The sequence below is a fragment of the Salmo salar genome, chromosome 12, assembly GCF_965601325.2.
Source record: "Salmo salar chromosome 12, fSalSal1, whole genome shotgun sequence".
Lineage (NCBI taxonomy): Eukaryota > Metazoa > Chordata > Actinopteri > Salmoniformes > Salmonidae > Salmo > Salmo salar.
Window position 1 is genome coordinate 76,875,541 of NC_138302.1, and position 20,152 is coordinate 76,895,692.

General features: G+C 44.8%; 1 protein-coding gene across 21 annotated transcripts in view; it reads left to right on the forward strand.

Moving 5' to 3' along the window:
* LOC106565887 (eukaryotic translation initiation factor 4 gamma 3) overlaps positions 1–20,152 on the forward strand; it is a 59,249-nt gene that overhangs the window by 24,167 nt on the left and 14,930 nt on the right. For 11 of the 21 annotated variants that reach the window (XM_014133525.3, XM_014133527.3, XM_014133533.3 and 8 more), the window contains 9 exons: positions 1,552–1,731; positions 1,846–1,957; positions 2,041–2,147; positions 8,834–8,968; positions 10,579–10,708; positions 10,896–11,663; positions 11,978–12,066; positions 18,918–19,191; positions 19,315–19,439. In XM_014133525.3, the coding sequence (XP_013989000.2) occupies positions 1,552–1,731; positions 1,846–1,957; positions 2,041–2,147; positions 8,834–8,968; positions 10,579–10,708; positions 10,896–11,663; positions 11,978–12,066; positions 18,918–19,191; positions 19,315–19,439 (1,920 nt within the window). The remainder of the gene's footprint in view (positions 1–1,551; positions 1,732–1,845; positions 1,958–2,040; positions 2,148–8,833; positions 8,969–10,578; positions 10,709–10,895; positions 11,664–11,977; positions 12,067–18,917; positions 19,192–19,314; positions 19,440–20,152) is intronic. The other 10 variants (XM_014133529.3, XM_014133541.3, XM_045691733.2 and 7 more) reach the window with 3 other exon arrangements.

Sequence of the window (20,152 nt, forward strand, 5' to 3'; positions counted from 1 at the left end):
ATAATGACTCTTATCATAACTCTCTGCAGATGCATGGCATGAGGAACACTCCTACCTACCACCTACTGGTCCTAACCCCTAACATTTAACCTTTAACCCCAGAGCACTCCTGTGGCCATCATCTTCACTACATTTTTCTAAGTAGAAAACGCCTCTCCCCCAACATAACAATCTAAGACCACCACACTCACTCTCATGTTCTCTCTTTTTAACAAACAAAACCTTTTTTAATAAGTCTATCATTTTGATCCATTCTTCTTTCCTCATCTTTGCTAAGTTTGGATGAACTGCATGCAGAATATTAGAACTGTTAACTCTTCCTTTTAGAGCTGATAACTTTTCCTCCCCACATTTTATTTATTTTTTGTTGTCATTTTTACCCCCCTTTTTCTCCCAATTTCATAATAACGATCTTGTCTCATGAGCCTAGTAAAGGCCCCCCCCGAGCCAAACCCTCCCCTAACCTGGACGACGCTGGGCCAATTGTGCGCCGCCCTATGGGACTCGCGGTCCAACATTTTAATTTTTTTAAATAAAAAGAACCTGATTTTAAAGGAAGTTTGTGTACACTTCAGGGTACCTGAATCTCTGAATTATTGGAAGCTGAGTCAACTGTGTGGTGAACTTGAGCTCTAGTCGTTAGGATGTCGGCCACAGCTGTTGTTTGGAGTCTTTCATCTTGCCCAGAGTACGTTGATTGCTGCATAAAATGTTATGAGTTCCCCCAAAAGAGCCTGGCAGCACAGAGCCTCCCATTGATTGTAGTATTTAGTTTCCTGCAAACAGCACAACTTCTGCAGTCATGAGAACATTTTCATGATTCTGTGTTTTATGATGAGCTGTCTCCAAATCGTAAACACAATCTATACACAGAACTATAATACACTGTATCCCCAGTTTGTCTACATTAGCTATAGCATAAACAGTAACAATTTATCTTAGATCACTTTCCTTTACAAATGTGACTGTTGTAGACACTGCATTGTAAAGGCCACTTGGTTGCATATAGAGTCAGCATTTGTGGTGTGTAACAGTGTGTGTGGCTGCGGAGACAGGTGAGTAGGTACAGGTGTTGGTGGTGGACTCTGGCAGCATGGCACAGTGCTCTCCAATGCCCTGTTGTAACAGGACAACAGGTTGGGAGGCAGAGGTGGCTGGTAGACCGCTGTGTTTTGAGACCTTTCACAACCTCCATCTCTCTCTGATAAGAAGGCTGAGTGAACCCAGCTGGAGAGGTCAGGAGTCCTATGGGTGTGCTATGGGTTTAATGCTGCCTGGGGAAAGATGTGCTCTGACTGTTTCAGAGTGTCTCTCTGTAGACCAGAACAGAGTGATGGAGTGGAAGTGCCATCCACCTGGTCCTCTGAGATGATGCTGTCTGGCCCTTAAGCCTTAGTGGCTATTCTCTCAGAGCTCCTGCATCCCCAAAGCTGAAATGAGACCGCACAGGACAGGCATGAAGAGATAACACTGCTGTTGGGACAGTTGTGGATCTTCTCTTGCTCCTCTGGGACTAACTTTTGCCACATTTATTATCTTTGTGTGTGTCAGTTTTTCCAGAGGGCTCAGATGCAGACAGCGCGGCCAACCATCCCCACCAACGCTCCCTCTATGCGGCCCTGCTCTCAGAACCCCACATCGGCGGTGTACCCCCCCAACCAGCCCACCATGATGATGATGGCCCCCATGCCTTTCCCCTCCCCACAGGCTGCCCAGTACTATATCCCACAGGTGAGACTGACTGACTAGGCTGCTGCTACTCTCCAGTAGGCATGCCTCTCCTATTGTCCCACACTGCCTTTAACCTTATGTTCTATTCTATCCCCTCCGTTTGTGTCTCTGCAGTATCGCCACAGTACGCCCTATGTGGGGCCGCCCCAGCAGTTTTCAGTGCAGCCGCCGGGATCTGGCACCTTCTATCCTGGCCCTGGCCCGGGGGAGTACCCTGCTCAGTACGGTAAGTCTCAGCCAAGCGTGTGTATATATATATATATATATATTGTACTCTGCTTACCCTTTTCTTCGTCCTCCCTGACAAAGCTCCTGGACCTCAATACTATCCAGGACAGCAGGTGTACCCCCCCTCACCCTCCATCATAGTGCCTACACCGCAGCAACCTCCACCAGCCAAGCGTGAGAAGAAACCAGTGAGTATCTCAGCACGCTGCCGTCTCCACACAGACACACATATGGTCTACCAAACATGGTCTACCAAACATTTTCCTATCATACACTCCCCATGTATGTAAGCATACAGATACACACACTAGCAGAGGCCATCTGCTCCGTTACACACCAGCTTTTCTATTTCCATATGCATACTGTGAGAGGATATGAGAAACGATCCCTGATGTTTCTGATAAGAGACACTTCTGGATCCATCAGCCTTTTTGAGTTACATTTTAAAACTCATTCATTATTTTACAGAGAAAGTATGAGGGATGACATGGGTTGATTTAGATCAAGGCTGCCAGGAGAGTGTTTCTGTGTGTGGAAGGAGGGTTGGTTTGAAATGTATGCCAGGCCTTAATCTAGCTCTGACGCTTGGGAGCTCGGCCTCGAGGGACCCCACTTTGAGCCTATTAGCAGTCATTTTGACTGCCACATTCTAACAGTCTAATAAATACATTTCATATATGCTGTCGGAAAAATAATAATTTGGTTATGTTTATAAAGGTTTTGGTTATTTCAAAGAACACAATAGCATTTTGATTAGTTTGTTACTGTAGGCCGTCTGCTGCTGCATGCTCATTCGTGAAGTGCCTGGAATAGCTGTTATTCTTGATATTTTTAAATGGACCTCATCTCTTAAAATTTGAGATTTATTTGGCAACGGTAAGCGTTGTTGAAACCTCAGAATCTGCTCTTTCTGGTACTATATAGAAATCAAAACGTCTTACCTGCGTGTGACTAGGAGGATTTGAAGAAGTCATTTTTTGTTGCTCCATTTCCCTGCCTCAGTCAATAACAAGCTGCGCTTCATACACTGCTCAAAAAAATAAAGGGAACACTAAAATAACACATCCTAGATCTGAATGAATGAAATAATCTTATTAAATACTTTTTTCTTTACATAGTTGAATGTGCTGACAACAAAATCACACAAAAATAATCAATGGAAATCCAATTTATCAACCCATGGAGGTCTGGATTTGGAGTCACACTCAAAATTAAAGTGGAAAACCACACTCCAGGCTGATCCAACTTAGATGTAATGTCCATAAAACAAGTCAAAATGAGGCTCAGTAGTGTGTGTGTGGCCTCCAAGTGCCTGTATGACCTCCCTACAAAGCCTGGGCATGCTCCTGATGAGGTGGCGGATGGTCTCCTGAGGGATCTCCTCCCAACTCCTGGACAGTCTGTGGTGCAACGTGGCGTTGGTGGACGGAGTGAGACATGATGTCCCAGATGTGCTCAATTGGATTCAGGTCTGGGGAACGGGCGGGCCAGTCCATAGCATCAATGACTTCCTCTTGCAGGAACTGCTGACACACTCCAGCCACATGAGGTCTAGCATTGTCTTGCATTAGGAGGAAACCAGGGCCAACCGAACCAGCATATGGTCTCACAAGGGGTCTGAGGATCTCATCTCGGTACCTAATGGCAGTCAGGCTACCTCTGGCGAGCACATGGAGGGCTGTGCGGCCCCCCAAAGAAATGCCACCTCACACCATGACTGACCCACCGCCAAACCGGTTATGCCTGAGGATGTTGCAGGCAGCAGAGCGTTCTCCACGGCGTCTCCAGACTCTGTCACGTCTGTCACATGTGCTCAGTGTGAACCTGCTTTCATCTGTGAAGAGCACAGGGCGCCAGTGGCGAATTTGCCAATCTTGGTGTTCTCTGGCAAATGCCAAACGTCCTGCACGGTGTTGGGCTGTAAGCACAACCCCCACCTGTGGACGTCGGGCCCTCATACCACCATCATGGAGTCTGTTTCTGACCGTTTGAGCAGACACATGCACATTTGTGGCCTGCTGGAGGTCATTTTGCAGGGCTCTGGCAGTGCTCCTCCTTGCACAAAGGCAGAGGTAGCGGTCCTGCTGCTGGGTTGTTGCCCTCCTACGGCCTCCTCCCACGTCTCCTGATGTACTGGCCTGTCTCCTGGTAGCGCCTTCTTGCTCTGGACACTATGCTGACAGACACAGCAAACCTTCTTGCCACAGCTCGCATTGATGTGCCATCCTGGATGAGCTGCATTACCTGAGCCACTTGTGTGGGTTGTAGATTCCGTCTCATGCTACCACTAGAGTGAAAGCACCGCCAGCATTCAAAAGTGACCAAAACATCAGCCAGGAAGCATAGGAACTGAGAAGTGGTCTGTGGTCACCACCTGCAGAACCACTCCTTTATTGGGGGTGTCTTGCTAATTGCCTATATTTTCCACCTGTTGTCTATTCCATTTGCACAACAGCATGTGAAATTTATTGTCAATCAGTGTTGCTTCCTAAGTGGACAGTTTGATTTCACAGAAGTGTGATTGACTTGGAGTTACATTGTGTTGTTTAAGTGTTCCCTTTATTTTTTTTTAGCAGTGTATATAGCTTGACAATTGATGATTGTCAATTTAATCTTGTCTTAAGGCTAACTCTATATGTGAAATTAGTTTCAATAGGGTGTTGGTGTAGTTTCGATTGGCCGTCATTAGGATTGCACATTTTGGGGAATATTCAGAGGTGGAAACTTTCCGTGGGAATTAACGGAAGTATATGCCAGTTAATGTTAATACCATTTAAATGTAGACATTTTTTGCATTGGATATATTTACCAAATCATATGGAGACAGAAACATAAGACTTATCTTATCATAAGTAGACATAATTGCAAATGATTAAATCCTTCCAATAGAAAAAAAACTACAATTTAGTTACGAATTGAACTTCAATTAAAAAACAACAGAGTTACACAAACAAACAAACATACAGTCAATAAAACAATAGAAAAATCTATGTACAGTGTGTGCAAATGTAGAAGAGTAGGGAGGTAAGGCAATAAATAAGCCATGGAGGGAAAATAATTACAATTTAGCATTACACTGGAGTGATAGATGTGCAGATGATGATGTGCAAGTAGAGATGCTGGGGTGCAAAAGAGCAAGAAGATAAATAACAATATCGGGATGAGCGTAGTTGGGTGTGCTATTTACAGATTGGCTGTGTACAGGTACAGTGATCGGTAAGCTGCTCTGACAGCTGATTCTTAAAGTTAGAGAGGGAGATGTAAGACTCTAGCTTCAGTGATTTTTGCAATTTGTTCCAGTCATTGGCAGCAGAGAACTGGAAAGAAAGTCGGCCAAAGGAAGTGTTGGCTTTGGGGATGACCAGTGAAATATACCTGCTGGAATGTCTGCTACGGGTGGGTGTTGCTATGGTGACCGGTGAGCTGCGATAAGGCGGGGCTTTTCCTAGCAAAGATTTATAGATGACCTGGAGCCAGTGGGTTTGGCGATGAATATGTAATGAGGGCCAGCCAACAAGAGCATACAGGTCGCAATGGTGGGTAGTATTTGGGGCTTTGGTAACAAAATGGATGGCACTGTGATAGACTACATCCAGTTTGCTGAGTAGAGTATTGGAGGCTATTTGGTAAATTACATCGTCAAGGATCAGTAGGATAGTCAGTTTTACGAGGGTATGTTTGGCAGCATGAGTGAAAGAGGCTTTGTTGCGAAAGAGGAAGGAGATTCTATATTTAATTTTGGATTAGTTGACTCTTCACATGGGATGATTTCACTGAACAACAACAAAAGGTATATTGAATGGTGCCCAATGATCCATTGCATCTCCCAAAAAAGGTTTTCAACATACATCTGTAAAATGATAGTCTAGAAACTAAAGTTTTGGTTGTCTTCCTCTCAGGCTTCCATGTCTTCTCCCTGGACCTCAATGTCCACCTCTTGAACATCAGACTCTGAGGCCTCATCTTCACTGTCACTTTCCAACCTTGTTGAGGATGGCTCGTTGTTAGGCTCAAAAAGCCTCAAATTTGCCCGGATGGCCACCAATTTTTCAACCCTTGTATTGGTCAGCCTGTTCCGTGCTTTGGTCTGTGTGTTCCCAAACAAGGACCAGGTGCATACTGAGGCGGCTGATGTTGGTGGAATTTGGAGGATGATGGAGGCAACAGGGGAAAGAGCCTCAGATCCACAAAGTCCCTTCCACCAGGTGGCTGATGAGATCTGTTGGCACGACTGCCATATTGCATCTCCATCCAAAAGCCCTTGCTTGGAAGTGTACATTGCCAGACTGCCAAGAACCTTGCCCTCATCCAGGCCAAGGTGGTGAGACATTGTAGTGATGACACTATAGACCTTGCTGATCTCTGCACCAGACAGGATGCCCTTGCCAGCATACTTGGGGTCCAACATGTACGCTGCAGCGTGTATGGGCTTCAGGCAGAAGTCTTCATGCTTTTTGATGTATTTCAGAACTGCAGTTTCCTCTGCTTGGAGCAAAGGTGAAGTGGGCAGGGCAGTATGGATTTCTTCTCTTTCATCTGCAAGCAGAGTCTGAACATCAGACAGGATGGCATTGTCTCCCTCAATCCGTGCAATGGCTTCTGCTATAGGTTTCAGGCTGCTTACCACTCTCTCCCAAAATACATCATCCAGGAGGATCATCTTGATGGGGCTGTTCATATCGGCAGACTGTGATATGGCCATTTCTTCGAGAGACTCCTTCCCCTTCAGGAGACTGTCAAACATGATGACAACACCACCCCAACGGGTGGTGCTCTTATTCTTCTCACTTTGCTTGGTGAGGTAGATTGCTGCTATAACTTGATGACCCTTCACATACCTAACCATTTCCTTGGCTCTCTTGTAGAGTGTGTCCTTTGTTTTCAGTGCCATGATGTCATTGAGGAGCAGATTCAATGCATGAGCAGCACAGCCAATGGGTGTGATGTGAGGGTAGGACTCCTCCACTTTAGCATTGTCTGTCACCAGTGCAAATACCTTCTGTGGTCCAAGGTCATTGATGACTGCCTTCAGCTCATCTGCAATGTAGAGACCGGTGTGTCTGTTGTCCCTTGTGTCTGTGCTCTTGTAGAATACTGGTGGAGGTGAAGATGTAATTAATTATTCCTTGTCCATGAACATTCGACCACCCATCAGAGATGATTGCAATACAGTCTGCTTTCTGTATGATTTGCTTGACCTTCACTTGAACTCTGTTGAACTCTACATCCAGTAAATTAGTAGATAAAGCATGTCTGGTTGGAGGGGTGTATGCTGGGTGAAGAACATTCAGAAATCTCTTCCAATACACATTGCCTGTGAGCATCAGAGTTGAACCAGTTGCATACACAGCTCGAGAAAGACATTAATCAGCATTTCTCTGACTGCGTTCCTTCATTGAGTCAAAAAACTTCTGATTCCAGGAGGACCATGAGCTGTTGCTATCGATAAGGTGTCTGATTCCTCATTTTCACTTCGAATAGAAGTAGAGGGGCTTTTGTCAGAGGTTGCTTGTTGTGAGCGCTGAGGGAACTTTATGCACTTGGCCAGATGATTCTGCATCTTTATTGCATTCTTCACATATGATTTGGCACAGTATTTGCAAATGTACACAGCTTTTCCTTCTACATTAGCTGCAGTGAAATGTCTCCACACATCAGATAGTGCTCGTGGCATTTTCCTGTAAAGATTAGAAAACAATTAGTAAAAAAAAAATATATATAAGGATTAATAGTTAAGCAGTTAGATTAAACAACTCCTTTGTAAGATAAATGTTTTAAAATTAAACGTGTATGGAAACAGGTGAATTAACACTCCTCAGTTAGCAGGTTCAAGCAAGCTAAAACCCACATGGTAGCAAGAACTAACTAGCAGAAATTGTTAACACGTATGATTTAAACACACTTTGCTGTAGGCTACTATTTACTAGTTAACAAAAAATCATGTATGTCATATAAAATATATTCACCCCACCCAGTATTGTAATCAAAACTTACCAGAAAGCATGTAGTCCTTGGCTCAGACAGTGTAGTAGTGTGAGCTCAATAGCAGCTCAATAGAGTGCAAGATCTTGAGAATCAGCTGTACATGTGATGGAAGAATGCACTGTGCATGCAGAGGGTTGCAATTCCATTGAATCGGTGATAGTTTAACCAAAATATGCCATAAGACCTAGAATTGCCTTGTGTAAATCCACAAAAAAGGTTCACTGTTATAAGAACTTTTTTTTGATGAGTTTATGCAAAATTCCCAAAATTTCAAGGCTTAACTTCCCATGAAAATTTCCAACCATTTGCAACCCTAGCTATGATTAGCTGTGCAGTCTGACTGCTGGTTAATGAGGGGTGGCAAGGGGGAGGGATGATATGTCCTCTTAACTTCTTATAACACACATTGATGTCGAAATTCTAACAACATACATGTGTTAAATAGACTTATTTAGGAAAAGTCCAGGGCAAAGGTGGCATGACTTTAAAAATGGCTGAGATATTTTCATTTTTAATTAATATGCTGTCAAAATGACTTCCTCTGCGCTTCTAGTGTTTATTCTTCTGCCAGAGAACCTTTGATCCAGGGCCAGTGGGAAACTTTTTAAGGTATTCAGAAATATAGTGCTGCTCCGTTTGGACTCTTATGACCCACTTGTTAAGACTCGCATGAAAATATATTATCTTGCCAGAAACCCTTTCAAGTGCCTCTGCTGAAATACTGTTAAGCTTTTTCTCTCTACATTTGCACAAGCTGAATAAGAATGTCTGAAACTTTTGGTCACAGATGCACTCCTGTACACAACACACTCACTGTTTTGAATGGCTGAGTGAGGGTTGCTCTGAAACACTGGCACTTTAGTGAGATGCCGCTCCTTTCGTGTCATTGTCCTCCCAGATCCGTATCCGGGACCCCAACCAGGGCGGCAGGGACATCACAGAGGAGATCATGGCAGGGGGCACAGGGAGCCGAAATCCAACCCCCCCTGTCGGACGGCCCTCCTCCACCCCCACCCCTCCGCAAGTAAGGACACATCTTCTCTCATGCTGCCTGATATTCGGCTAATTTTCTCTCTCTCTCTCACACACACACACACACACATACACACACACACACACACACACATAGGTTGCCATTGTGTGCCACTGGCCCACTGAGCTGTTAGCCTGTCACCCATGTCTGTGTAATCTGTGCCCAGGGCAGACTGCTTGGTGTTGGGAGGGAACAGGCAATTAAGCCACCAGGGCTTTGGCACCACGACAGACAGAAACATGCATGCAGGCACAGCACATTTTCTGTGTTTGTAATCCATCCTCTGCCATGCTGCGTTAGACACAGCCAGCCACTCAGACTTCAGCCACTGTCCCTTACTCCCCGCCCCCCTCCCATTGCTCTGCAACTGGGCCCAAATACACTCACCTGGCCTTATCTGGCCTCGCCTTCACAACCTTTGCTATCTACTTTGACTAACAGAAAACCATGGCTATTTTATAAAAGTGATCTAAACACTTTCGTTGTTCATAGTAAATGTGTTATCATATTCATCTTTGACACACAGATATATGGCTTACACACGTGTGTAATATATATATATATATATATATATTATTACCTATTAGTACCTACCTGCATGTATCACTGTATCTCCTCCCTCACTTGTGCAGTAAATGTTGTTGTGGAACATGTCGTTTATGCTTTTTGTCCCTCCATGACGAATCCAGAATAAGATTCTATACTTCATTGATTCAAACAAAATGAGTCATTGATGTGCTGAGAATTTTAATAGATGGGTTAGCTGACAACGTCACAAACTATGCTCACGCTTCAATGGGGCAGAAGTCTGTGTGTTGTGATTTTGGATGGTCAGATGGCTAGCAACAATGACAAGAAGCTGACATGTGGGGAATCGTAGGTGGCTTGTTTTATCTTGATACCATGTCTTGTTTTGAGGTGTTTTGACTGATGTCACGTCTATACTAATATGACTCAAATTGGCTAGCTTGCCAACCAACAACTGTAACGATGTATTTGAGACAATTGCTCATTGTGCAAATATATTTATATTTTCATTAAACATTATAGTTTACAATGTTGTCAACGAATTATAGTTGACATGTTGTCAACAATTTAAGCCAACCCCGTCTGTATCCCCATAGTTGCGTACAAGTCAGTTTTGTTGTTAAACAACCAACCCGTCTATAGAAATAGGCAATCAACTTTAAATGACAGTTCTTGTTCTGGATTCTGTGGAGGGAAAGCTTTTGTGACACTTCCTCCCTGTCCTTTCCTTGGACTTTAACATTCTCTCTTTCTGTTTTGTCCTTTTTCTTTTTACTCTCCCTTTTGCTTTATTTAACCTTGTGTTCCTCCATTTCCCTGTCATTCACACTCCACCTCCCTTACTCTTGCACGTTCTTTTTGCTTCTTCTCCTTTCCTCCCTTTTGCCTGCTTTCCTTGGTTGCTGTCTCCTTGCTTGTCTCCCCCTGTCTTTTCCTTGGCTAATGTATCTAACCATACCCACTGGTCTCCTTATTTCCGCTTAATTCTATTTTTGTGCTTATTCGTCTTTCTGTGTTGCTAGTTTTTATGGACGCACCCTCATTATCCTCACATTTTCTACCTCAAATCGCAGCAGCAGCCGGGCGGCAGCCAGACTCCGGAGCAAGGCCAGGGCCAGGCCAACTCAGCCTACAGCCTGGAGCTCCCCCAGCAGCCACAGCAGCAGCTCACGCCTGGGGCTGCAGCCAGCAAGCCAGGTCCAGGTCTGACCCTCTACCCCCGGCCCTCACCCCTCCACCCTTCAGGCAGAATACATCCCTGCTTTGAGAGCAGCGGCCTGAGGAATAAAAAGCTTTTTAGAACCTGAATGTTGACTCAGTTAAGAGATTGGCACAAGTAATTGTCTCTTCTTTTGTGTTTAATGTCTATGTTATCTGTTCTCTTTTCCAGTAGATGATAAGCCAAAATTGGAGCCGCTTGTCCAGAAGTCTTCCTCTCCCGGGCTTGGTCAATCAGAACCTTCATTGGAAAGGCGAGAGGCCAGTGCACCTGTAACTGCTCCCTCTCCCCACTTGGATCCAGAGCTTCCCTCCCCAGCCCCAGTGGTGGTTTCCCCCATCCCGGCCCCTCTTCCTGTGGCCGGCCCCATTGAGCAGCCCTCTGCCGTGGAGCCCACTGCTCCCCCTCCCTCCTCTGCAGCGGACCCCAAGCACCTGCCACTCACGACTCAGTCCCAGACCTCAAACACAGAGGAACTTCTTCCAGAAGCCCCACGCACCCTGGCTGCTTCCCCAGCCCTAACCCCTAAGGCTTTGAATGGCCATGCTGACACTGGGGCTGAGATGGACACCCAGTCTCAGGAGCCCTACCCCCTTGCTCCCTCCCTATCCCCAACCCAGCCCCAGGCTTCAGCTCTGGCTTCTAGAGAAGACTGCAGTGAGGCTGTGCCCAGTGAAGTGAGGGCAGAGATGCCCCCTGCTATCATGGACCCTATCGCACCAATCACTGTAATGCCAGTCACTCTGACCTCCAGCCCTGCGCCTGCTGTTCCAGCGCCTCCCCCTGGCCTTCCGCCGCTAGTGCAGGCCACAGCAGAGACCAGCAAGCTCTCTGACACTAAAGACATCCCTCTCAAAGCAGGGACAGAGACTCTCATCACACCAAACAGCAAGCTTGAACCACAGCTACAAGCCCTTTTCAGAAAGAGTCCCACTACAGGTATGTGCATAGCCATGGATACAGACATGACAGCGTGGATGCCACATGGATGCCTATGTGTGTATACTATAAATAAACAGTTAAAGGTTGCTGATAGACAAGACTTGGATCAGCCAGACTGAACTCCATGCTGACTGTTGAGAACAGCACAGTGCTTACACTAACAGCTGGATTTAATTTTTACTCTGGGGAGAAGGCCACTATTTTCTGCTAGTATAATAAGTCTAGTCATTGATATTTAATGGAAGCAATTTGGGGTAAATCGCCAGCCAATAGCTGACTTCAAAATGTATTTGCTGTTGTTTTCTCTGCAGTATGTCAGACTGCTCCTGCTACACCAAAGACCTGGAAGAAACCAAATGAAGGGAGTCCTGTTGGAGATGCATCACAGAGAGAGACTGAGGTAAGCAATGATGCTTTCTATTCACTCTGCGGGGGGGTTTTACAGAGTAGAGTTCATGTTTCCACATGTGCGGCGGTGGCGCACATTCTGCTATGCCCTCAGACAAACCATCAAACAGGCAAAGCGTCAAAACAGGACTAAGATTGAATCGTACTACACCGGCTCTAACGCTCGTCAGATGTGGCAGGGCTTGCAAACTATTAGACTACAAAAGGAAGCACAGCCGCAAGCGCCCAGTGACACAAGCCTACCAGACGAGCTAAATTACTTCTATGCTCTCTTTGAGGCAAGCAACACTAAAGCATGTATGAGAGCATCAGCTGTTCTGGACGACTGTGATTACTCCGTAGCCGATGTGAGTAAGACCTTTAAACAGGTCAACATTCACAAGGCCACGTGGCCCTACGGATTACCAGGATGTGTAATCCAAGCATGCGCTGACCAACTGGCAAGTGTCTTCACTGACATTTTCAACCTGTCCCTGACTGAGTCTGTAATACATGTTTCAAGCAGACCACCAATGTCCCTGTGCCCAAGAACACTAAGGTAACCTGCCTAAATGAATACCGACCCGTAGTACTCACGTCTGTAGCCATGAAAGGCTGGTCATGGCTCACATCAACACCATTATCCCAGAATTTGCATTCCGCCCCAACAGATCCATAGATGATGCAATCTCTATTGCACTCCACACTGCCCTTTCCCACCTGGACAAAAGGAACACCTACGTGAGAATGATATTCATTGACTACAGCTCAGCGTTCAACACCATAGTGCCCTCCAAAGCTCATCACTAAGCTAAGGACCCTGGGACTAAACACCTCACTCTAACTGAGTCCTGGACTTCCTGATGGTAGGTAACAACACATGTGCCACACTGATCCTCAACACGGGGGCCCCTCAGGGGTGTGTGCTCAGTCCCGTCTTGTACGGTCTGTTCACTCATGACTGCATGGCCAGGCATGACTCCAACACCATCATTAAGTTTGCCGACAACACAACGATGAGACAGCCTATAGGGAGGAGGTCAGAGACCTGGTCATGTGGTGCCAGGATAACAACCTCTGCCTCAACGTGATCAAGACCAGGAGATCGATTGTGGATAACAGGAAAAGGAGGACCGAGCACGCCCCCATTCTCATCCACAGTGCTGTAGTGGAGCAGGTTGAGAGCTTCAAGTTCCTTGGTGTCCACATCACCAACAAACTATCATGGTCCAAACACACCAAGACAGTCATGAACAGGGCACGACAAAGCCTATTCCCCCTCAGCAGACTGAAAAGATTTGGCATGTGTCCTCAGATCCTCAAAAAGTTCAACAGCTGCACCAAGAGCATCTTAACTGGTTGCATTACTGCCTGGTATGGCAACTGCCCGGCCTCCGACTGCAAGGCACTACAGAGGGTTGTGCGAACGGCCCAGTACATCACTGGGACCAAGCTTCCTGCCATCCGGGACCTCTACACCAGGCGGTGTCAGAGGAAGGCACAAACAATTGTCAGACTCCAGCCACCCTAGTCATAGACTGTTCTCTCTGCTACTGCACGGCAAGCGGTACTAGAGCGCCAAATCTAGGTCTAAATGACTTAACAGCTTCTACCCCCAAGCCATAAGACTCCTGAACAGCTAATCAAATGGCTATCCAGACTATTTGCATTGTCCCCACCCCCTCTTTTACACTGCTGCTACTCTCTGGTTATTATCTATGCAGTCATTGTAACTTTACCCAGATTTACATATACCTCAATTACCTCGACTGACCTGTGCCCCCCACATTGACTCTGTACCAGTACCCCCTGTATATAGCCTCGCTACTGTTATTTTACTGCTGCTCTTTAACTATTTTTTACGTGTTAAGGGCTTGTAATTAAGCATTTCACTGTAAGGTCTACACCTGTTGTATTCAGCGCAGGTGACAAATAACTAGGGTAGCAAAGGGTCGATAACTTTACGGTAAATTTCCTTACTTTTTCCCTGAAATCTTCCATAGGAGGTTAAGCCTTGGAATTTGGGGAATTTTGCTTAAATTCATCAAAAAAAGTTAGCTTATTACAGTGAACCTTTTTTGTGGGATACACAACGCAATTCTAGGTCTTGTGGCATATTTTGGTTAAACTATCCCCAATTCAATGGAATTTCAACCCTCTGCATGCACAGTGCATTCATCCATCACATGTGCAGTGCACTCTTCCATCACATGTACAGCTGATTCTCAAGATCTTGCACTCTAATGAGATGCTATTGAGCCCACACTACTATACTGTCTGAGCCAAGGACTACATGCTTTCTGGTAAGTTTTGAATACTGGGTGGGGTGAATATATTTTTTATGACATACATGATTTTTTGTTAACTTCTTTGGGGTAGGGGGCAGTATTTTGACGTCCAGATGAAAAGCGTCCCCGTAGTAAACTGCCTGCTACTCAGGCCCAGAAGCTAAGATATGCATATTATTAGTAGATTTGGATAGAAAACACTGAAGTTTCTAAAACTGTTTGAATGATGTGTGTGAATATAACAGAACTCATATGGCAGGCAAAAACCTGAGAACAAATCCAACCAGGAAGTGTGGAAATCTGAGGTTTGTAGTTTTTTAAGTGATTGCCTATCTAATATACAGTGTCTGTGGTGTTATATTGCACTTCCTAAGGCTTCCACTAGATGTCAACAGTCTTTAGAACATTGTTTCATGCTTCTACTGTGAATGGGGAGAGAATAAAAGCGCTTGGAATCAGATGACTGAGAAAATGACATGAGCTCAATCACGCGCACTCCCGTGAGAGTTAGGTGTGTTCCTTTTCATTTCTGAAGACAAAGGAATCATCCGGTTAGAATATTATGGAAGATTTATGATAAAAAAACATCCTAAAGATTGATTCTATACATCGTTTGACATGTTTCTATGAACTGTAATATAACTTTTTTTTGACTGTTTGTCTTAACTTACTGCGCGAGCACAGTGCATTTGGATTACTCGACTGAACGCGCAAACAAAAATGAGGTATTTGGACAAAAATATGGACTTTATCGAAACAAAACAAACATTTATTGTGGAACTGGAATTCCTGGGAGTGCATTCCGATGAAGATCATCAAAGTAAGTGAATATTTATAATGCTATTTGTGACTTCTGTTGACTCCAAAATGGCGGGTATCTGTATGGCTTGTTTTGATGTCTGAGCGCTGTACTCAGATTATTGCAAAGTTTGCTTTCGCCATAAAGCTTTTTTGAAATCTGACACAGCGGTTGCATTAAGGAGACGTTTATCTATAATTCTGTGCATAACACTTGTATCTTTTATCAAAGTTTATGATGAGTATTTCTGTAAATTGATGTGCTCATCACCGGAGGTTTTGGAGGCAAAACATTTCTGAACATTACACGCCAATGTAAAATGGGGTTTTTGGATATAAATATGAACTTTATCGAGCAAAACATACATGTATTGTGTAACATGAAGTCCTATGAGTGCCATCTGATGAAGACCATCAAAGGTTAGTGATTTAATTTTAGCTGTATTTATGGTTTTTGTGACGCCTCTCCTTGCTTGGAAAATGGCTGTGGGGTTTTTCTTGTCTAGGTGCTGTCCTAACATAATCTAATGCTATGCTTTTGCCGTAAAGCCTTTTTGAAATCGGACACTGTGGTTGGATTAACGAGAAGTGTATCTTTAAAATGGTGTATAATACTTGTATGTGTGAGAAATTTGAATTACTGCAGCTAATGTAGAAGGAAAAGCTGTGTACATTTGCAAATACTGTGCCAAATCATATGTGAAGAATGCAACAAAGATGCAGAATCATCTGGCCAAGTGCATAAAGTTCCCTCAGCGCTCACAACAAGCAACCTCTGACAAAAGCCCCTCTAATTCTATTCGAGGTGAAAATGAGGAATCAGACACCTTATCGATAGCAACAGCTCATGGTCCTCCTGGAATCAGAAGTTTTTTGACTCAATGAAGGAACGCAGTCAGAGAAATGCTGATTAATGTCTTGCTCGAGCTGTGTATGCAACTGGTTCAACTCTGATGCTCACAGGCAATGTGTATTGGAAGAGATTTCTGAATGTTCTTCACCCAGCATACACCCCTCCAACCAGACATGCTTTATCTACTAATTTACTGGATGTAGAGTTCAACAGAGTTCAAGTGAAGGTCAAGCAAATCATACAGAAAGCAGACTGTATTGCAATCATCTCTGATGGGTGGTCGAATGTTCATGGACAAGGAATAATTAACTACATCTTCACCTCCATCAGTATTCTACAAGAGCACAGACACAAGGGACAACAGACACACCGGTCTCTACATTGCAGATGAGCTGAAGGCAGTCATCAATGACCTTGGACCACAGAAGGTATTTGCACTGGTGACAGACAATGCTAAAGTGGAGGAGTCCTACCCTCACATCACACCCATTGGCTGTGCTGCTCATGCATTGAATCTGCTCCTCAAGGACATCATGGCACTGAAAACAATGGACACACTCTACAAAAGAGCCATGGAAATGGTTTGGTATGTGAAGGGTCATCAAGTTATAGCAGCAATCTACCTCACCAAGCAAAGTGAGAAGAATAAGAGCACCACCCGTTTGGGTGGAAGGAGTCTCGAAGAAATGGCCATATCAGTCTGCCGATATGAACAGCCCCATCAAGGTGATCACCTTTGCTCCAAGCAGAGGAAACTGCAGTTCTGAAATACATCAAAAAGCGTGAAGAATTCTGCCTGAAACCCATACACTCTGCAGCGTACATGTTGGACCCCAAGTATGCTGGCAAGGGCATCCTGTCTGGTGCAGAGATCAGCAAGGTCTATAGTGTCATCACTACAATGTCTCACCATCTTGGCCTGGATGAGGGCAAGGTTCTTGGCAGTCTGGCGAAGTACACTTCCAAGCAAGGACTTTTGGATGGAGATGCAATATGGCGGTTGTGCCAACATATCGCATCAACCACCTGGTGGAAGGGACTTTGTGGATCTGAGGCTTTTTCCCTGTTGCCTCCATCTTCCTCCAAATTCCACCAACATCAGCTGCCTCAGTATGCACCTGGTCCTTGTTTGGGAACACACAGACCAAAGCACGGAACAGGCTGACCAATACAAGGGTTGAAAAATTGGTGGCCATCCGGGACAATTTGAGGCTTTTTGAGCCTAACAACGAGCCATCCTCAACAAGGTTGGAAAGTGACAGTGAAGATGAGGCCTCAGAGTCTGATGTTCAAGAGGTGGACATTGAGGTCCAGGGAGAAGACATGGAAGCCTGAGAGGAAGACAACCAAAGCTTTAGTTTCTAGACTATCGTATTACAGATGTATGTTAAATGTTTTTGGGAGATGCAATGGATCATTGGGGATCATTCAATATTCCCTTTTGTTGTTCAGTGAAATCATCCCATGCGGAGAGTCAACTCATTTAATTAAAGTTCAATTCGTGACTAAACAGCTTTTTTTATTTCTATTGGAAGGATTTAATCATTAGCAATGATGTCTACTTATAAGGTGAAAGGTTTGCTTCTGTCTCCATTTGATATGGTAAATATATCCAATGCAAAAAAAACATCTACATTTAAATGGTATTCATATTAATTTGCATATATTCACGTTAATTCCCACAAAAAGTTTCCACCTCTGAATATTCCCCAAAATGTGCAACCCTATAAATAACATATTTTATTAATGATTTGAATGTTCTCGTCTGATTTTGTTGATTTTTATTAGAATCCCCATTAGCAGCCTCCAATGACGACAGCTAGTCTTACATGCATCAAAAGACGATTTACATACATTTAAAAACATGAGTATGGTGTGTGAGTGGTTAGATATCCCGCTCGTCGCTCACGGAGCAGCGCTTGCACAATGTTCTGACACTCCCCATCTCTTTCCAACCTCTCATTGAAAGAGGTAATATGTCAGGCATATTGGGCCAAAATCAATGAAAGCCTATTGTGTAGATAATAGAACGAGCATTAACAAAACTTTTAAGAGATCAGATTTTTTGGTTTTTAATATTTTGCTACAATCTTCATCTTTGTAAGTCACCTTGATTTTGCACGTGCGTCTTATCAGTTTCTTTATGAAAATATTTAGCGAACTCCATGACAGTAGCTATAGCAAGGGGCTATAGCAGCACACAAGTAAGACTACAAATGCATGCTGGGCCGAGCATGTCCTGAGCTCGTGAAGTAAGTGCTACTGTAGCGAAATTGGAGCAGGTGAGAAGGCTGTGACACTTCAGCCTTTGAGATACTCGCTCCGCGCTCCAGTCAAATTGGGCACGTTCCAGCTCCGCTCCACACACAGTCTGGTGTACGTCGATCAGTTACACATACATGTTAATACATGCACACAAAAAGTAGGCCACATGGGGGAGAGGCGTTGTTCTGTGAGGTGTTGCTTTATTTGTTGTTTTTTAACCAGGTTTCATGTTCACTTGTGCTATATGAGATGGCGGTTCCATTCAATCATGGCTCTGTATAATACTGTACATTTCCTTTAATTTGTTTCAGATCTGGGGACTATGAAAAGACCCCTGTTGGGTGGGTGTGTGTGTGTGTGTGTGTGTGTGTGTGTGTGTGTGTGTGTGTGTGTGTGTGTGTGTGTGTAAGTTGACTATGGAAACAATTTGGAATTTCCAACACTGTTTCTTTAGAAAAACCAGAAGCGATGCAGTCAGTCGTTCCTCAACTCTTAGCCAAGAGAGACAGCATTGCATAGTGTTGATATTATCCCTCTGATTATAATGAAGAGCTAAGACTCGGCAAGGAGTTATCCATCATGATCAGTGTTCCAAACCCCCTGTGTGAAGTCCACTATGTCCCTCGATCTCACCCCCTCTCCCTCCCTTGCCTCCCCCAGGACGAGCTCAAGCCTGTGGAGGAGGCTGCTGGAGACCAGGCCCTGCAGCCCGCCAGGCCCCATAGTAGCAGCAGCCCGCCCCCACCCTCAGCAGCGCCTCCAGCCATGGAGGCAGAGGAAAAGCCCCCTGCCCCAGAGGAAAATGGGGAGGCTGAGCTGGAGCCCATGAGGAACGGGGCTGGGCATACCTCGGAGACAGAGAGCAGTGACAGTGGCGCCACCCCTGGTGACAAGGAGGCCTCTACAGAAGCACCCCCAGACCTCTTCCAGGAAGGTAGGAGGGCAGTTATTAGCCTCAGTTTCATTCGTGTTTTTCACTTTTTCACAATCAACTCATACAACCTTTGCACAGTATGAGATGAGCAGGGCTGTTTTCTTCCTCTCGTTGTTTCCTCAGATCTGCCGGAGACCAACGGGAAGCGCCAGTACAACCGGGACTTCCTGCTGGGCTTCCAGTTCATGGCTGCCTGTACACAGAAGCCAGACGGGCTACCTCAGATCAGTGACGTAGTTCTGGACAAGGTGTGTGTGTGTGAGTGGTCTGAGCAGAGCTTCAGCCTAGTGGACAGAATGTGTTGTGAGCAAGCCCCTAAACCTCACAGTGGTTCAGTAAATATTCAGGATTATAAATTCATAGTGTAAGATGTTAGCAAAGTAAGTTGCTTTTGAAAAGGGCTTTTCTTTCAAGTACAGGGATTATTTATTTATATAGAACAAATAGTATGAGTAGCCGTATGTGATCCCTTTAGTAAGCACAAGACCAGATGTATAGGTTTTTTCAGCTATTGTCTAATAGTCATTTATGAAATGATAGGCTTCTGGTAAATGAATCTCCCTCGTCTCAACATAGGCTACATACTGTTGGAGCCTATAATGGCTAGCCCATAGACATCCTGTTTTGATTAAAATCACATTGCCATTATGTCACACTTGGCAGTGTTGATAATTCAGCCCCAGAAAAGGAGCATTAAGACTGGCAATGATTGATGTACAGTCCCTGGAGTCATATTTTTCTCCCTGAGAAAATGTTCGCTGGAGGAGAGTACTAAGGGAAGTCAAGGACAGCTGAGAGAGCTGTAGTTGTTCTTCCCCTTCCCTTCCCCCACAATGTTCCCCTCAGTCCTCCTTCCACATCTGGTTCTGACTTCACTCACTGTGCCAGTCACAAAATGTGTTTAAACATAATTTGTCGAAAGCATAGCTGAAACACAAAACAACATACGAAGTTGGTGGTG